The following is an 18,428-nucleotide window of genomic DNA, read 5'->3' on the forward strand; positions in this document are numbered from 1 at the left end:
AGCCGCACGTGCATCAACAAAGTAGTGCCAAGCGTGCGCCTGTGTCATAAGTAAAGGGCCGGCTGGCTTGACCGTTAAAGGGTGCTGTAACCCCCAAAGTACACTCCAGTCCAAACCAAAAAAATATATATTTTCTGTGTTTGTGAATTGTGTGCGCAGTAGCCGCACGTGCATCAACAAAGTAGTGCCAAGCGTGCGCCTGTGTCCCATAAGTAAAGAGCCGGCTGGCTCATTTCTTAAAGGCTGGTGTAACCCACAAAGTGCACTACTCTCCAGCAAAAATAAAAAAATATTTTCTGTGTTTAGCCGCACGTATATATCAAATCGATATAACATAAATGGAGGACCAAACTTTCTCCGATAAAAATAAAATAGAGAAAGATCAAGAACCACTTCCTCCTAGTGCTGAAGCTGCTGCCACTAGTCATGACATAGACGATAACATGCCATCAACGTCGTCTGCCAAGGCCGATGCCCAATGTCATAATAGAGGGCACATACAATCCCAAATGACAAAGTTCAGGAAAATGACCTTGAAAAAAACATTTAAATCAGCTGAAGAGAAACGTAAACTTGCCAATATGCCATTTACGACACGGAGTGGCAAGGAACGGCTAAGGTCGATCCCTAGGTATGTTCATGACTAGTGGTTCAGCTTCACATGATGATGGAAGCCCTCCTCCCACTAAAAAAATCAAAAGAGTTAAGCTGGCAAAAGCACAGCGAAGCACTGTGCTTTCTAAGAAGATATCACAAATCCCCAAGGAGAGTCCAAGTGTGGTGGTGGTTGCGATGCCTGACCTTCCCAGCACTGGACGGGAAGAGGTGGCTCTTTCCACCATTTGCACGCCCCCTGCAAGTGCTGAAAGGAGCACCCACAGTCCACTTGCTGATATGCAAATTGAAGATGTCACTGTTGAAGTACAACAGGATGAGGATACTGGTGTAGCTGGCGCTGAGGAGGAAGTTGGCGAGGAGGATTCTGATGGTGATGTGGTTTGTTTAAATCAGGCTCCGGGGGAGACAGTTGTTGTCCGTGGGATGAAAAAGCCCATCACCGTCATGCCTGGGCAGAAGACCAAACATTCCACCTCTTTGGTCTGGCAATATTTCTATCCAAATCCAGACAACAACTGGCTTGCCATATGTACCTTATGTAAAGGTGGAATAAGTAGGGGTAGGGACGTTAACCACCTAGGAACATCCTCCCTTATACGGCACCTGCAGCGCGTTCATAATAAGTTACTGTCAAGTTCAGAAACTTTGGCTAAGACCGTAAGCAGTCCAGGGACACCTAAATCCCATTGTCCTGTTGTATCCAAGCGCCTGCAAACCACACCGTCAACTCCCTCCTCGTCAATTTCCTCCTTAGTCAGGATCGGAAGTAGTCCTGCAGGCAATGTCACTGGCATGACTGACTCTCCTATCCGGGATTCCTCCGGAGGATCCTGCATTGCTACGCCTCCTGCTGCCGCTGCTGCTGTTGCTGCTGCTGGGAGTCGTTCATCATCCCAGAGAGGAAGTAGGAACACCACTACTTTTACTAAACAATTGACCCTCCAACAGTCCTTAGCGAGGAGGATGAAGTACGACAGCAGTCATCCTGAAGCAAAACGTATAACTGAGGCCTTGACTGCTATGTTGGTGTTAGACGTGCGTCCGGTATCCGCCATTAGTGCAGTGGGATTTAGACAATTGCTGGAGGTAGTGTGTCCCCGGTTCCAAATCCCGTCTAGATTCCACTTCACTAGGCAGGCGATACCGAGACTGTACAGAAACGTCAGAAAAAGTGTCCTCAGTGTCCTGAAAAATGCCGTTGTACCCAATGTCCACTTAACCACGGACATGTGGACAAGTGGAACAGGGCAGACTAAGGACTATATGACTGTGACAGCCCACTGGGTAGAAAGTGAAGGAGGAGCTAAGACAGAGCGATTCCGCTCGGCATGTGGGACTTGTGGATGAAGCCCTTCATTCGCTTTGCCAGGATTCCAGGGTGGTCAATCTGTTGAAATCAGACCACTACATTTTGGCCACCGTGCTCGATCCTATGTTTAAAGCCTATGTGGTATCTCTCTTTCCGGCCGACACAAGCCTGCAGAGGTGCAAAGAACTGCTGGTGAACACACTGTCAGCTGAAGCGGAACGTGACACTTCAACAGCTCCTTCTTCATTTTCTCCCGCAACTGGGGCTGCCAGGAAAAAACTTAGGTATGCTAAGCAACCCGCTGGCGGTGATGCAGGGCAGGCAGGAACCAAATTTGGACATCTGGTCCGGACTGAAGGACCTGGCAACAATTTCTGACATGTCTACTGTCACTGCATATGATACTGTCACCATTGACAGAATGGTGGAGGATTACATCGGTGACAGCATCCAAGTAGGCATGTCAGACAGTCCATACCTGTACTGGCAGGAAAAAGAGGCAATTTGGGGGCCCCTGTACAAACTGGCTCTATTTTACCTGAGTTGCCCCCCCTCCAGTGTGTACTCCGAAAGAGTGTTTAGTGCAGCCGGGAACCTTGTCAGCGAAAGGCGTAGGAGGTTGCTTCCACAGAATGTGGAGAAGATGATGTTCATCAAAATGAATTATCAGCTCTTCCAGGGAGACCAGCCTCCAGAACGTACAGAGGGACCTGTGGTGGTGGATTCAAGTGGGGACGAGTTAATACTTTGTGAGGATGAGGATGTACACACTGAAGAGGGTGAGGAATCGGTGGATGAGGAGGATGAGGATGACATCTTGCCTCCGTAGAGCCAGTTTGTGCAGGGACACATTAATTGCCAGCTTGTTTTGTGGGGGCCCAAACGAACCAATCATTTCAGCCACAGTTGTGTGGCAGACCCTGGCGCTGAAATGATTGGTTTGTTAAAGTGTGCATGTCCTGTTTATACAACATAAGGGTGGGTGGGAGGGCCCAAGGACAATTCCATCTTGCACCTCTTTTTTTTCTTTGCATTATGTACAGTTTGGGGCCTAGTTTTTCAAACTGCCATCCTGTCTGCCACTGCAGTATCACGCCTAGATGGGTCACGTGTTTGTGCCGCCCACTCGTGTCGCTTAGCATAGTCATCCAGCTACCTCGGTGCAACCTTTTGGACATAAAATCACTAGTGTGAGGTGTTCAGAATAGACTGGAAATGAGTGGAAATTAAGGTTATTGAGGTTAATAGTAGCATAGGAGCAGAAAAACTTACAAATTCTGTGATTTTAGCTGTTTTTATGCTTTTTTTAAAAAAAATACAGATCCAAAACACAAAACCCAGAACCCAAAACACGGAAGGGTGGTTTTGGCAAATCCAATCCAGATCCAAAACACGAAGAAAGATCCAGATCCAAAACCAAAACATGAAAAGTGGCCGGTGCACACCCCTAGTTTATAATTTAAAATGTTAAAACCTCCACACACAAAAATAGGCTCAGCACAGGGGTGAAAATAATTCCAAAACTAGTCCCTTGTATTTTCAGTGATAATATGGTGCATATTTATTTACAAAAGTTACAAAATGTTTGGATTACATTTCTGAGAAATTATTACCATCTCTATTAACATTTGACAAAAAAGTGGTATTCTCTAATATGAAAATTATATATTTTTCTAAAAATATGAAAAATGTTATCTCCGTAGGCTGCATGGATACTAAAACCTTAATTGCTGGAGAAATTGAACATTATTCTGTAATGTAACGATCTCTCCCATTAAAAATCTGCCTTGGAAATATTAATGGTCATATTGGGAGATAACACAGAAAATGTCTTAAACGCTTGGCAACCATAGTTGTCTCACTTGTACAGTTCTCATTTAAAATGTAATTAAAATTGTTTTAATATAGTTAAAATTATTATTTTACCTAATAAATCCAAATCAACTGTTAGTTTTGTATGTATATTGTTATTATATACAATATATTTAAATTAATGTTTACTTGCTATAATATATAATACATATCAGGACATTATTAACAGTCATAAAGAAAGGGGGGAGAAGGAAAAGAAAACTCTCATATTAGGGGCACACTATATCAAAAAGTTGAAAAATGGAGTAATAAAAATTAACTTTTATTCAAAATATTTAAAATTCTTAATATCCGTTGGGAAACAGGGAAAACAATTGACATGACATAACAAAAAAACATATATTAAATGAATATATAGTAGTAAATTAATTCACAGATCACCTCTATATAAGGACCAATAGATATTCTGAGGTATATAGGAGAAATTTTATATTAAAGTGCACTGTGCACTAGGGTATTAGGTGTAAATAAATACAGACCAGTTTCACAATAATAACACACAACGGCTTTAAAGTGCATTCAGCAACCATTGATCACTGCCAAAGATAGACCAATGTTCATAAAGTGACATGTGCAAGTGCAAAATATGATAAATTATAAATTATTACACCAATGACAGAAATTGAAAAAGCGGCTTTGAGGCACATTCAGCAGCCATTAATCACTGCCCAAAAATAGACAAATGTCCATAAAGTGACATGTGCACGTGCAAAATTTAATAGATAATAGATTGTTACACAAATAAAGAAATCTGTTTAAAGCACAATAAATAAAAATATCAACAAGTCTTTTATCGATCTCCAATATTAATATAAGACCTCAAATGAATTAAATGGTAAGTAGTTTATCATAAATATTGAAACCAGATTACCAAGATGTGAATTCATTTATATACACGCGGCACTGTATCTATATTGTGATCATCCGGACACAGTGACAATCACGTATTCTGTTAATCTGTTCCTATATAGGAAAACAAGCTGGTAAGGCGTCCCTTAATATATAAACAATTAATTGACATCTCCTTTACATGGATACTGGCAGGCAGAAATAATAGTACCTGTGTACTTATCAGTCCAGAGATCTACTGTTACCAGTCTTACTAATGCATAGGGCTGGTAATGAGAGTCCCTTTCTTGCGGCACAGTGAAAGAATAGAGCAGTACTTTCTCTGCTGTCAGCGCGGGCAATGTTGTCACCCTGTTACATCAGCATTGCAGGGTGAGATTTACAGAGGCAGCAGCTGATGAGAGTCTAGTGAGTGAAGTAGAAAAGAGAGATACCTGACCGCAGACAGCAAGGAGAGAGCGCCCGCTTGTTTCTAGGTGATCGTGGTAAGAGGAGTGCCTCCTTGAGAAAGCCGCCAGACGAAACGCGCGTCGGGCCACGTCATCAACAGGAGTCCCTGTGCGCATGGGGACTCCTCTTACCACGATCACCTAGAAACAAGCGGGCGCTCTCTCCTTGCTGTCTGTGGTCAGGTATCTCTCTTTTCTACTTCACTCACTAGACTCTCATCAGCTGCTGCCTCTGTAAATCTCACCCTGCAATGCTGATGTAACAGGGTGACAACATTGCCCGCGCTGACAGCAGAGAAAGTACTGCTCTATTCTTTCACTGTGCCGCAAGAAAGGGACTCTCATTACCAGCCCTATGCATTAGTAAGACTGGTAACAGTAGATCTCTGGACTGATAAGTACACAGGTACTATTATTTCTGCCTGCCAGTATCCATGTAAAGGAGATGTCAATTAATTGTTTATATATTAAGGGACGCCTTACCAGCTTGTTTTCCTATATAGGAACAAATTAACAGAATACGTGATTGTCACTGTGTCCGGATGATCACAATATAGATACAGTGACGCGTGTATATAAATGAATTCACATCTTGGTAATCTGGTTTCAATATTTATGATAAACTACTTACCATTTAATTCATTTGAGGTCTTATATTAATATAGGAGATCGATAAAAGACTTGTTGATATTTTTATTTATTGTGCTTTAAACAGATTTCTTTATTTGTGTAACAATCTATTATCTATTAAATTTTGCACGTGCACATGTCACTTTATGGACATTTGTCTATTTTTGGGCAGTGATTAATGGCTGCTGAATGTGCCTCAAAGCCGCTTTTTCAATTTCTGTCATTGGTGTAATAATTTATAATTTATCATATTTTGCACTTGCACATGTCACTTTATGAACATTGGTCTATCTTTGGCAGTGATCAATGGTTGCTGAATGCACTTTAAAGCCGTTTTGTGTTATTATTGTGAAACTGGACTGTATTTATTTACACCTAATACCCTAGTGCACAGTGCACTTTAATATAAAATTTCTCCTATATACCTCAGAATATCTATTTGTCCTTATATAGAGGTGATCTGTGAATTAATTTACTACTATATATTCATTTAATATATATTTTTTTGTTATGTCATGTCAATTGTTTTCCCTGTTTCCCAACGGATATTAAGAATTTTAAATATTTTGAATAAAAGTTAATTTTTATTTACTCCATTTTTCAACTTTTTGATATAGTGTGCCCCTAATATGAGAGTTTTCTTTTCCTTCTCCCCCCTTTCTTTATGAATTTCAGATTTATTACTCTCAGGGAGCACCTTTGTCTATATAGGTGATTATAACAACAATTTTTTCACCTTCATCTAATCTTCATTATTTTGAAATTATCACACTCATAACAATTAATTGCCTTAGTGCTGCGTCGCTTTTTCCCTCCCCCATTCCTCCTTGTATTCATAATTAACAGTCGTCTAGACAGACAGATGTTTATGCATTCTATATTTAAAAAAAAAAAGTAATGACAACATTAAGAACCCAGGTCTGAAACAGTCAGTATACTTGTACTCTTACTACTTTCATATCAATATTAAAAGTTAATTTTGTGCCAACAGCAATTCATCGTCCCATCATCAGGGACAATTACCTATTTACTGTGTATGGAGCAATATAGATATGGCATCGGCGCCACAAAGGTGTATTCAAGTATTCGGCCTAAGGACAAAGAGCCTCCCAACAAGACCCTAGGGCAGTGGTTCCCAATCTGTGTGCCGTTGCACTCTGGGTGCCTTCGGGCACTTGCAGGGGTGCCATGGGTTGGGGGTCCAGGACTAGATCAAATTATTTATGGTCCATTCCAATCATAAAATATGTGCACAAACAGAATTGCACCTTTGTCCACCACCACATAACTGAACCTAAGGATTGCATACTACACAATTTACTTAATTTAATCATTTTTGCAGAATTTCTTTATTAAAAACTTTAGGCCTAGGGGTGCTGTGAAAAAAATACTGATACTCTAGGGCACAGGTTCTCAAACTCGGTCCTCAGGACCCCAAACAGTGCATGTTTTCCAGGTCTCCTCACAAAATCGTAAGGGAAATAATTAGCTCCACCTGTGGATCTTTTAAAATGTGTCATTGGGTAATGAACACACCTGTGCAAATGCTGGGCGACCTGCAAAACATGACCTGTGTGGGGTCCTGAGGACCGAGTTTGAGAACCACTGTTCTAGGACGCCGTGATTCAAGAAAGTTTGGGAACCACTGACCTAGGGGGTAAATTTACTAAAAATTGTGTAGGAATAGTTGTTTATAAATATCCTGTGTTTGGAATTCAGACAGAAAAAGAGAGGAATTTAATTGTGTGTTATATTCACACATTCTGTTGTACTTTTCAATACCATGCAAGCCATAATGTATGTGTTAACTCCTTATTCAGCTGTTTAGAGACAGGAAAAAGAAAATTCCCTGGAAGGTATACAATGAGATTCTCCTTTCATGGCGTTTTACTGTTTCTCATCTGACTGAGGCAGTGCTAGTTTAGAGGGGATGTAGTTACTTTACCGACGGACGGGATGCTGGCTGTTGAAATCCCGGCATCGGAATCCCAACCCGGGACTAAACATAGGCGCCTAAATCCAGACGCCAGTTTAGATACCGATGCCAGAATCCCGGCACTTGGCATCCTGAACGTAAGGCTTTGACACTGTTCCACATCGCAGACTGTTAAATAAACTGGAAAGAATGGGATTCGATACAAAGATAGTTGAATGGATAAGATCATGGCTGCAGGATAGTTAGCAGAGAGTTGTAGTAAACAGAGTGCAATCTCAAGAGGGAAATGTTTCCAGTGGAGTACCTCAGGGATCTGTACTTGTACCAGTGCTTTTTAATATATTTATTTGTGACATTGCAAATGGTATTGAAGGAAAACTATGCCTTTTTGCAGATGACACAAAGGTATGCAACAGGGTAGACACACCAGGAGGGGTAAAACAAATGATTGATGATCTAGGTAGACTAGAGGAATGGTCAAGAACGTGGCAACTACAGTTTAATGCCAAAAAATGCAAGTGGCAAAAAATGCAAGATCATGCACTTGGGTCTTAAAAATCCAAAGGCTAAATATAGTATTAATGGCACTATACTGGAAACTACTGAAGAGGAAAGGGATCCAGAAGTCACTATTTCAGGTGACTTAAAGGCAAGCAAACAGTGTAACTAAGAAATGAGGAAGGCAAGTCAGATGCTTAGTTACATAGCGAGAGGAATCAGTAGCAGAAAGAAAGAAGTGATAATACCACTGTATAGGTCATTGGTACGTCCTCATCTCGAATACTGTCTTCAGTTCTGGAGGCCACATCTCCAGAAGGATATTAATACATTAGAGACGGTACAAAGAAGGGCAACTAAAATGGTGCAAGGTCTACACCACAAAACTTACCAGGAAATACTAAAAGATCTTAATATGTATAGTTTGGAGCAGAGAAGGGATAGGGGGGACATGATAGAAACATTCAAATATATAAAGGGTTTTAACAAGGTAAAGGAAGGAGACATTCTTCAAAGAAAGAGACTTATTAGAACAAGAGGACATGTTCTGAAACTAGAGGGTGGTAGGTTCAGGGGAAATTTGAGGAAAAATTACTTCACAGAAAGGGTAGTGGACAAGTGGAATAGCCTCCCATCAGAGGTGGTAGAGGCTAAGACAGTAGAGCAATTTAAACATGCATGGGATAGACAAGGATATCCTTCAGTAAGGATCAATAAGGGTTGAGGTAATATGTTCAAAATGGGGCAGACTAGATGGGCCAAGTGGTTCTTATCTGCCGTCAAATTCTATGTTTCTATGTAAGTTTTGCGGGACTCGGTTAGGTGTTAGTCGTGGGGGGGCAAGGGGTAAGGGCGGTTTAGGATTAGGCTACGGGGAGGTGGAGGTTAGGGTTAGGCTGTGGACAGGGGGGGTTAGGATGACACACCACTGCGGGGGGGAGGGTTAGGGTTCGGCGCCAAGGGGGGAGGATTAGGTTCAGGCACCAAGAGGGGAGGGTTAGGGTGCAAGAAAAGAGGGTTATGGTTATAGGCAGAAGGGGGAAAGGTTAGCATAGTTACGTACGCCTGTCGGGATACTGAGCATTGGGATGACGCTGTTGGTATTTTGACAGTTGGCATCCCGACTGCCGAGTTTTCTTACCCAACCCATGTACAGTTTATTATTATTTTTAGCTACTTGGCTTACCTGTTACTGGTGGCTCAGGATGGTCCCTGCAACTCAGCATTAGGCGTGCAAGCATGAACAGAGGTGGCTACCTGGGGACAGATTCCAAGTAGCATATGTGGGATTGGAGACTTTTCCTGCTTCTGTACTAGGAGGCACGCAGAGAGGTCACTGGCACCTATAAAATGTTACATCTACTAACCTTCCACTGGCCAAAATATCCGGATCAATAGATTGTTGAATCACTATTATAAACAGAATGTTAGACTTGAGAAGGGAAATTGTTTTAAAATAAAAAAAATATTGTTTATTTGTGGCTATTAACATATGACATTACCATCTAAATGAGATTTTAGCATTAAGAAATTAATTGCTGCTATATATTAATATTATGTATTATTGGAACTAATTATAAATGTTAGTAAAGACCGACTTTAGTAAAGATAGACTTTTATCTGTATATTTAATATAAATTGTTTAATATAATTAAAATTTGGATTAATTGGGACAAAATACTTTTTTATATTGCAGTGTCAACCCGGGTAGCGGCTCAGTGGAAAAGGGTCCTAGGGAAAAATTCTGGGTCAATTGACCCGGCATATCTTCCCGGGTCTAGAGCAGGGTTTTACGCAGGTAAAGCCCTACTCAGGCTCAGTGGAAACGGGTTACCCATGTCTTCCGACCCTGGACCCATTTCCCGCATGGTGATTGCCTGTCATTCGGGAGGCTGTCTGTGTGCCAGCTGTCACTGGGGAGGGAGAGATTACAGCCTCCCCATATGGTCCAGACTGTTCCGGTTTTTACCCCATCCTCGCTTCATACGGGGAGGCAGTAATCTGTCCCTGCCCGTTTAAAGCTGTCACGGACAGCCTCCTGAATTACACCCCCCACCCCCCTGGGAAGGATCCCCTCCCCGGGAAGTACAACTTCCCCTGGTGATCTCCTCCCTGGGAAGTACAACCTCCCCTGGTCGCTGGCCCGCTCCGGTCCAGCGGTCAGAGGAGAGCTGGATTTTCTGGCGCTTGGTGATGACATCACCGGCACTGCACCCGAGTGCACTGCGAACGGCGTCGACCCGGGGAAAAAACTGGACTTAATGATTCATAGAGTCATTGGAGGTAAATCTCATAATTTGCTGCAGTATAGGATAACTAGCCATTTTACTCAGTTCTCACAAGCACTCAAAGCTATATAGGCCAGAAAAGCCATATTTTCAGCAGTTTGATGGGATAACATTTAAGCAGCCTTTTAATTGTTTGAGGAGTAAAGAAGGTAACCACCTCATGAGTACTCTTTTCTAGAGCAGCCTATATGGCAGACTGTGGATGGCAGGAGTTAAAAATATTCTGTGACATGGATTATCACCACTCAAGGCAGGGGTGTTTCTAGAGAGGAGGGGGCCCGTGTGCAGTCTCCAACGCGGGCCCCCTCCTCTCTGCCCGGCGGCCAGCAGCGCACTGAGCTGTGCGCGGCCAGCGCCGAGGTTATAGACTCTGGGCACTAGAGTGTGCCCAGAGTCTATAGTGTATGCACAGATCACTGGGAAAATGGCCGCGACGGCCATTTTCCCTGTACTGCGCATGCGCAAACGACGGGAAAATGGCCGCCGCAGCCGTTTTCCAGTCGTTTTACAGCGCCAGACGCCAGCACCGACGTGGGACTCCGGAGAGGTGAGTAATATTATGGGTGCAGGGTGTGCGGTGCGGGGCCCCCCTGGACCCAGGGGCCTGTGTTTCCCGCACACCCTGCACCCTTTATAGATACGCCCCTGACTCAAGGTCAATAGGTTTGCAACCATAAAAATTGATTTACACGACTTGTATCTCCACTTTTCTACTATAACTCAATATTTTCAGATTATTTGTGTATAGTCCAACATTTCCTTGTTTTTTTTTAAACATGTTTTTATTGAGTATATCATAAATTTTACAGAGTACAAAGAACAATAATAGAATATGCACAGAAGACAATAAGAATAAAGTATGAGGTGTATACAAAATCAGTATATAATACACAATACAAGTTGTACTCTGGACTCCTATAAACAACCCTCCAAAAAATAAAATAAAAACAATTTAATAAAAAGAACAAAACAATTAATAAGAAAAAGAATAAAAATCAAGGTAAATAGGGATGGGAGGGTGACTCAGTCCTCCAAGGGGGCCAGCCTCAAGCCCATATAGACGACATCTGGCTACTACACCTGAATAGGCTCATCCTCCAACAACATTCTGGTCTCATACCAACCCGTGTGTTGAAAGCAATTGTCACGACCAGGGTTTCGCGGCGTGGAGGTTGTGGTCCTTGCCGGTGGAGGCGCTGTGGCGCGGTCCTTCCAGTGAGCGAGCTGGCGCGTGGAGACTGGCATTGGGTGTGTGCGGGGGTCTGCCAGCATTGGGCCATCCTGGCAAGGGCAAGTCTAGCACCATCACAGGTACATGGGAGTGACCATCTTGCCTCAGGTCATGTGACATAGTGGACCTATCCTGATGCGTCAGGTGATCTCTCCAGCCACTCAAGCTCTGCTGCTGGGTACTTAAGGGGGTTTGGAGCTCCCTGTAGTTGCCAGTGCAACGTGTTTCACAGTGTCTGCTATGTGAGAGTTCCTGCACTCCTGGACCTTAGTCTTGTGCTCCGGTGCCTGCCCTAACTACTTGTTGGCCGCTGGCTTCCTGCATAGCTGCACCACTCTGCCTTGCCTTACTCTCTGCTAGAGATCAGCCCTGCACCTTCCACCAGACCCACTCCTGCCTGAACCTGTCTCCTCAGTTAACCCATTCCTGCGCAGTCATCTCCCAGCATTTCCAGATTTCTCTTCAGTCATTATCACAGCATCTCTGGATTTCCCTTCAGCCAATACCATAGCATTTCTGGATTTCCCTTCAGCCATTATCACAGAACTACCAGATTTCCCTTCAGCCATTGTCACCGTATTACCAGATTTCCCCTCAGCCATTATTACAGCATTACTGGATTTCCCTCTCAGTTACTGTACAGCATACTTGGATATTTACTTCACTTCCACAGCCTAATTGGACTCACCTGATTCATCTGTCACTGATCTGGACATTTGCTTACTCCCATCCACCTCAGTCTCCTTCAGTCACATATTACTCTGTCATTTCTGGACTTAAGTATATAATTGTTCATGTCTACCAACAGTCACATTAAACAACCCACCTTTCCGTTTAAATCAGTTCTGGTATCTGCTCCTGTTTCCACCCCGAGTCCACAACAAACACCGGTCCTAACAGCAATCTTTAACCTGCAGCTGCGTTGAAGATGACAAAGTATCTACATTGCTTTCTCATAATTCAAATACATTTTGCACCTAGTCTCCTTATGAAGGGATGCATGCAGGCAATCCATTTTAAAAAGGAAAAATAATTTGTTATGAAAAAGAGACAGGCTAGGAGGGTTGGGATGAATCAAGTGCTGGAGTATGGCTTTCTTAGCAGCAGCAGAGATAATGAGTTGGAGTTTTTTGCTACCTATAGTGTATCTAGCTCCCGGATGTGTTACTCTTAAGTATGGACCACTCAGCACATTATTTCTAATTCCAGTATATACCATTCAGTCTGTCCACTTTCCTAAGAACCTTTACCAAAGTTCTGGTAGTTCTTATGGCCACTCTTGGGCAACAAGGAATCATGGCCTTATCTTGACAACATTCTTGTAACGGGAAAGTCTCATCATGTTGCTAGATACACAAAAGCCCAGATGTAGAAGATCCTACAGAACATAGTTGGACCATCAATATAGTGAAGGTTTTTCAGGTGCCTTCTAAATGGCTACAAATCTTTGGGGAATGGACAATCACACAAAAAAATGTAATGGCCAGAAGAAAGAACTATCAAAATTCAGCATGTTCTCATTCACAAAAGGTATTCTTCCTTCTAAAAGTCAGCATAAGTGAGATCTTGACCTGAACCTACTCAATCAGTCTGATCACAATCCAGCTTCTCCACATCACGTCACCACTTACAAATATCTTAAGGAAATCATTTAGTTAGTGGCAGCATAAAAAAGATCGTGGAATGTCCCTCTCATAACCAGAATGTATTCTGCTAGCCTATTTGTGCTCTCATCTATTTACAAAAGTGGTACAAGGAGTGTGAATCCAAAGTGAGAGAAACCTGTACTTGAACATTCTGGGAATAAGGGCAATATTACATGCAATTCAGCATTTTTAACCTCTCAAGCATTTCAGCATCTTTTCCAACAACCTGACAGAACCTGACAGATGCATTCATAAACTGCCAGTGGGGCACAAGAAGCAGAACTATGATGGCATCAACAGTCCTGTTATAAGCAGAAGAAAATTGCATATCTTTCTCTGCATCAAACATAGCTGGCAAAGAAAAGATAGATTATCAGTTGATATCAAGTGAATCCAGGAAAATGGGCCTTACACAAAGCTTTTCACTCTTCGTGCAGAAGTTTGGACTTCCTCAAATAGATCTGATGGTACCTTTAAAAACTATGGGACATTTTAAACATCATAGGGACACGAGAACAAAGGGGAATGCAGATTATGCTCTGTACATTCAATGGAACTTTCAATTAGAGTATGTGTTCTTTTCTTTTCATTGCCCACACTCTACAGATGATCAGGAAACAAGCATTTCAGCCATGTTTCCAGTAAAGTGGGAATTGCTTCTGGAACAGCCTTGGCTGCGTCAGTCAGCTCTTCTGCACCAGAGACCTGTTTTCCATCCCAACCGAATATTCTGTTTGTGAGGGCTTGCAATTGAAAAGTCATCACTAAGATGTGTAGGAGTCTCTGACCAAGTAACCGAGGTGCTTCTCAATTTCGTTTTCGGGCTTTATTACTCTGTTTACTATAGTGTTTGGAAGACCTTTACTCTGTGGTTCATATCTAATTTGACACTGCCTCTGCATTCCGCACATTCTTGATTTTCTTCAAGATTGATTATGCACGGGCCTTGCATAAGTTACCAAGAAAATTTAGGTTTCTGCTGTTTATGTTTTTCTGGTCACCAGATAAAACAAGGTCTGAAAGTATTTTTTTGTAATCTTATTTTAATTAGTATAAAGCATTAGGCCTCGTATAAAGCCTTTTGTAGCACTTTGGCATCTATTCTAGTACTATATACTCTAACATTTCAACACTTTGAGCCTTTTTGTTTCTGTTAAGGTGGTTACACACCTAGCAGATATATCTGCAGATCAAGTGATCTGCAGATATATCTGTAGATGATGGTCGTTCATATACACTGAACGACCATCATCTTCCGGGCAGCCACGGGTCCCGCTGGCCGGGGCCGCTCCCCTCCCCGTGGTTGCCGCTCCATGTGTATGGGCGGTCGGCAGACACACTTGCAGATGGACAGATATATCTGACAATATATCTTTCCATCGTCTGTGCAGCACAGCTGATGCGATATGTCTGTGAACTACGTCGTTCACAGACATATCGCTGGTACACACTTGCCGATGGGCACCAGCTATATTGGCCAATAAGTTGATCGGCCAATATATTGGTCGGTGTGTACCCAGCTTTAGCAATTCCATCTGCCCGTCTGTTACGTAAAGCTGTATGGTTTCCTGTTTTCTAAAGTAATTATTTTCTTAATAAGGAAATTACACTTACTACTTTGTGCGACCAGCTAATTGTAAATATATTCGGGGGAATTATGATTTATCTTTTGAGAACAAAGGAGTTTAGAGAGACAGATCAACTTTTCTCCTTCTTATAGGATCCCATCAAGGTCACGCTCCATACAAGCAAACTTTTACAAGGTGAACGTGTGAAGGTGCATTCTGCAAGGGTGGTGGCGACCTTCTAGGCACTCACGGCTCAGACCTTAGCAGGCGATTTGTGCAGATGGGTTGGAGTTTAATTTGTTCATACTTGTACCAGAGTTGCCTTCCAGATAAGACATGATGCTAGTGCTCTGTTTGGAAGAAAAGTCTTTAAAACAGTTGTTCAGTTAAAACATTAGTAAGTGCTTTTTTTGTAACTTATTTGCACTTTTACTGTTGATTATACGTAGCCCACACTCTTCTTTTATCTACAGCAGTGGTTCTCAAACTTGGTCCTCAGTACCCCACACGGTTCACGTTTTCCAGGTCACCCTATAAGTGCACAGGTGTAGTCATTACTCACTGACACATTTTAAAAGATCCACAAGTGGAGATAATTATTTAACTTGTGATTCTGTAGTGAGACCTGGAAAACATGTACTGTTTGGGGTCCTGAAGACAGAGTTTGAGAACCTGTGATCTACAGCATGGGTACATCCCATAGGGTATATAGATGCCATGAAGTTGAATAGAAAATAATAACATTTCCTTGAAAATCTCCATTATAGATGTATATTCCCACCTGTGTCATATGTTTGTTTTGTGGGACCCCAAAGGGAAGGAAGAGTGATTATATGCCCTCTGTCTTTTTCTCATCTCTGCTCATATGACTAGGGAGTTAACCCATACTTTATGGCTGCTGTGTATTTCTGGGAAATGAAATGAATAGTAATAACTCTGGTTTAGCAGTATTAGTTTTATCCTTTATATAATGCTGTAAGAACGAACCCTGCCTTCATTCTTGCCATGTACACTTCATCACAGGGTCCTCACACTACTTGGTGGTTACTAGTATCCATGCTGCTATGCTGACGCTGTTGTGGGGTTGTGGACTTGCAAGCAGCACAAGAACAATGAACTTGTGCAAATGCTAGTGGGTTTTCCTGTGTGCACAGGATTGTGGGATTCCTTCTATGAATTCCACTGATCATTTTTTTTGTTTTATATAGAATGCCTTCATAAAGCCAGAGGCAAGTCTGTATTACAATCACAGCTCTGTGTGCAATGATTGTGGGAATAAATCCAACTTCTACCAGCCATTACATGCATGAATTCTGCATAGAGCTATAGATAATGTTAGTTAATTAGAAATGACTTAAGGAAGTGTATTATGCCATATATAAATCTGTGCAGTGCTGGGATGTAATGTAATAAAGGCATTTGTGGTTGCAGCTTAGTTGGGCAATGGGATCATGCTTTCCATTTGAAATTAAATACAATAGTATAATCAGAATATGTATTGTTATTGTGATAAAAAAAACTAATGTAAACTCCAAAGAGTTTCAGAGTGGTTATTATGAAGCAAGGCTGTAGTGTGTGATTAGTGGAGTAAGAGTCCATATACTCAGCGCCGAGGCACCATTGTAGTAAGATTATTATAAGGAGATTAGGTAGACAGATAAAAGTACTATTATCACTGCTAACATTAATTTGCACCGTTTCTTCCTGTAGACCTTGAAATACTTGTCCAGCAGTCCTTGCCAACACCAAAGTCCTGAAATATTGCAGGAGTTTCTGACTGCCATGAAAGGGCATAAATTGACCAAGTAAGTACTAGTTTGCTTTATTAATAATTATTTTGTAACACTCACAACATTCAGCAAATGAACAGTTAATACTAAGATGAAGCAGCTCTGAATGTATACAAAACACAAGCATGACTTCCATTGGTGCACACTATTGAGACATTTTTATAAGTTATAAAAAAAATATACTGTAGTTTGCTGTTATCTTCTGTGTACTTTACAAAGTGTGTTATGATTTTGGACTCTATTAAGCATTAGTGCCGATGTCCCATGTTGTTGGGAACCGATCATTTTTTATTTTAACATTTTTTTATCACTGCTATCCAGCATACTTTTGGTGCCTGCTGGCCTAATGTTTTAAACTTAGCAGGGACCGCTGTTGTGGTAGCACGCTGTCCCTGTGAAGTTACTGGGGGCATTGTTTTTGAAAGTCTGAAAACAAAACCTTCCTTTTTCTTGCCCATTCTCCTCTTCCATATAAGTGCAAATAGTGACCTTCTCTGCAGTGTGGCCAACGCCAAGTATGTACAGGTCCGTGTACATAGGTTATATATGTGTATATAGAAATATATATTTGTATGTATGTATATATATATATATATATATATATATATATATATATACACACACACATATATATACAGTCAGGTGCATAAATATTGGGACATTGACAGAATTTTCATATTTTGGCCTCTATTCTCCACCACAATGGCTTTGAAATGAAACAAACAAGATGTGCTTTAACTGCAGACATTCAGATTTAATTTGAGGGTAATTACATCCAAATCAGGTGAACGGTGTAGGAATTACAACGGTTTCTATATGTGCCTCCCACTTTTTAAGGGGCCAAAAGTAATGTGACAAACTAAACAATCCTAAATCTAACTTTCACTTTTAAAAAATGTGTTGCAAATCCTTTGCAGGCAATTACAGCATGAAGTCTGGAACGCATAGACATCACCAGATGCTGGGTTTCATCCCTGGTGATGCTCTGCCAGGCCTCTACTGCAAATGTCTTCAGTTCCTGCTTGTTCTTGGGGCATTTTCCCTTCAGTTTTGTCTTCATCAAGTGAAATGCATGCTCAATCGGATTCAGGTCAGGGGATTGACTTGGCCATTGCATAACATTCCAGTTTTTAGCCTTAAAAAACTCTTTGGTTGCTTTTGCAGTATGCTTAGGGTCATTGTCCATCTGCACTGTGAAGCGCCGTCCAATGAGTTCTGAAGCATTTGACTGAATATGAGCATTTAATATTGCCTGAAACACTTCAGAATTCATTCTGCTGCTTTTGTCAGCAGTCACATCCATCAATAAATACAAGGGAACCAGTTCCATTGGCAGCCATACATGCCCACGCCATGACACTACCACCACCATGCTTCACTGATGAGGTGGTATGTTTTGGATCCTGAGCAGTTCCTTTCCTTCTCCATACTCTTCTCTTCCCATCACTCTGGTACAAGTTGACCTTTGTCTTATCTGTCCATTGGATGTTGTTCCAGAACTGTAATGGCTTTTTTAGATGTTGTTTGGCAAACTCTAATCTGGTCTTCCTGTTTTTGTGGCTCACCAATGGTTTACATCTTGTGGTGAACCCTCTATATTCACTCTTGTGAAGTCTTCTCTTGATTGTTGACTTTGACACATATACAACTACCTCCAGGAGAGTGTTCTTAATTTGGCCAACTGTTGTGAAGGGGTTTTTCTTCACCAGGGAAATAATTCTTCTATCATCCACCACAGTTGTTT

At 41.7% G+C, this 18,428-nt stretch overlaps 1 protein-coding gene across 1 annotated transcript in view; it reads left to right on the forward strand.

Annotated features, from left to right (window-relative positions):
- CRCP (CGRP receptor component) overlaps nucleotides 1-18,428 on the forward strand; it is a 38,472-nt gene that overhangs the window by 14,317 nt on the left and 5,727 nt on the right. The window contains exon 4 of the mRNA XM_088445945.1: nucleotides 16,605-16,699. Coding sequence (XP_088302071.1) covers nucleotides 16,605-16,699 — 95 coding nt within the window. The remainder of the gene's footprint in view (nucleotides 1-16,604; nucleotides 16,700-18,428) is intronic.

Source organism: Taudactylus pleione, unplaced genomic scaffold, assembly GCF_031769625.1.
Source record: "Taudactylus pleione unplaced genomic scaffold, aTauple2 ptg000391l, whole genome shotgun sequence".
In the NCBI taxonomy this organism is placed as follows: Eukaryota; Metazoa; Chordata; class Amphibia; order Anura; family Myobatrachidae; genus Taudactylus; species Taudactylus pleione.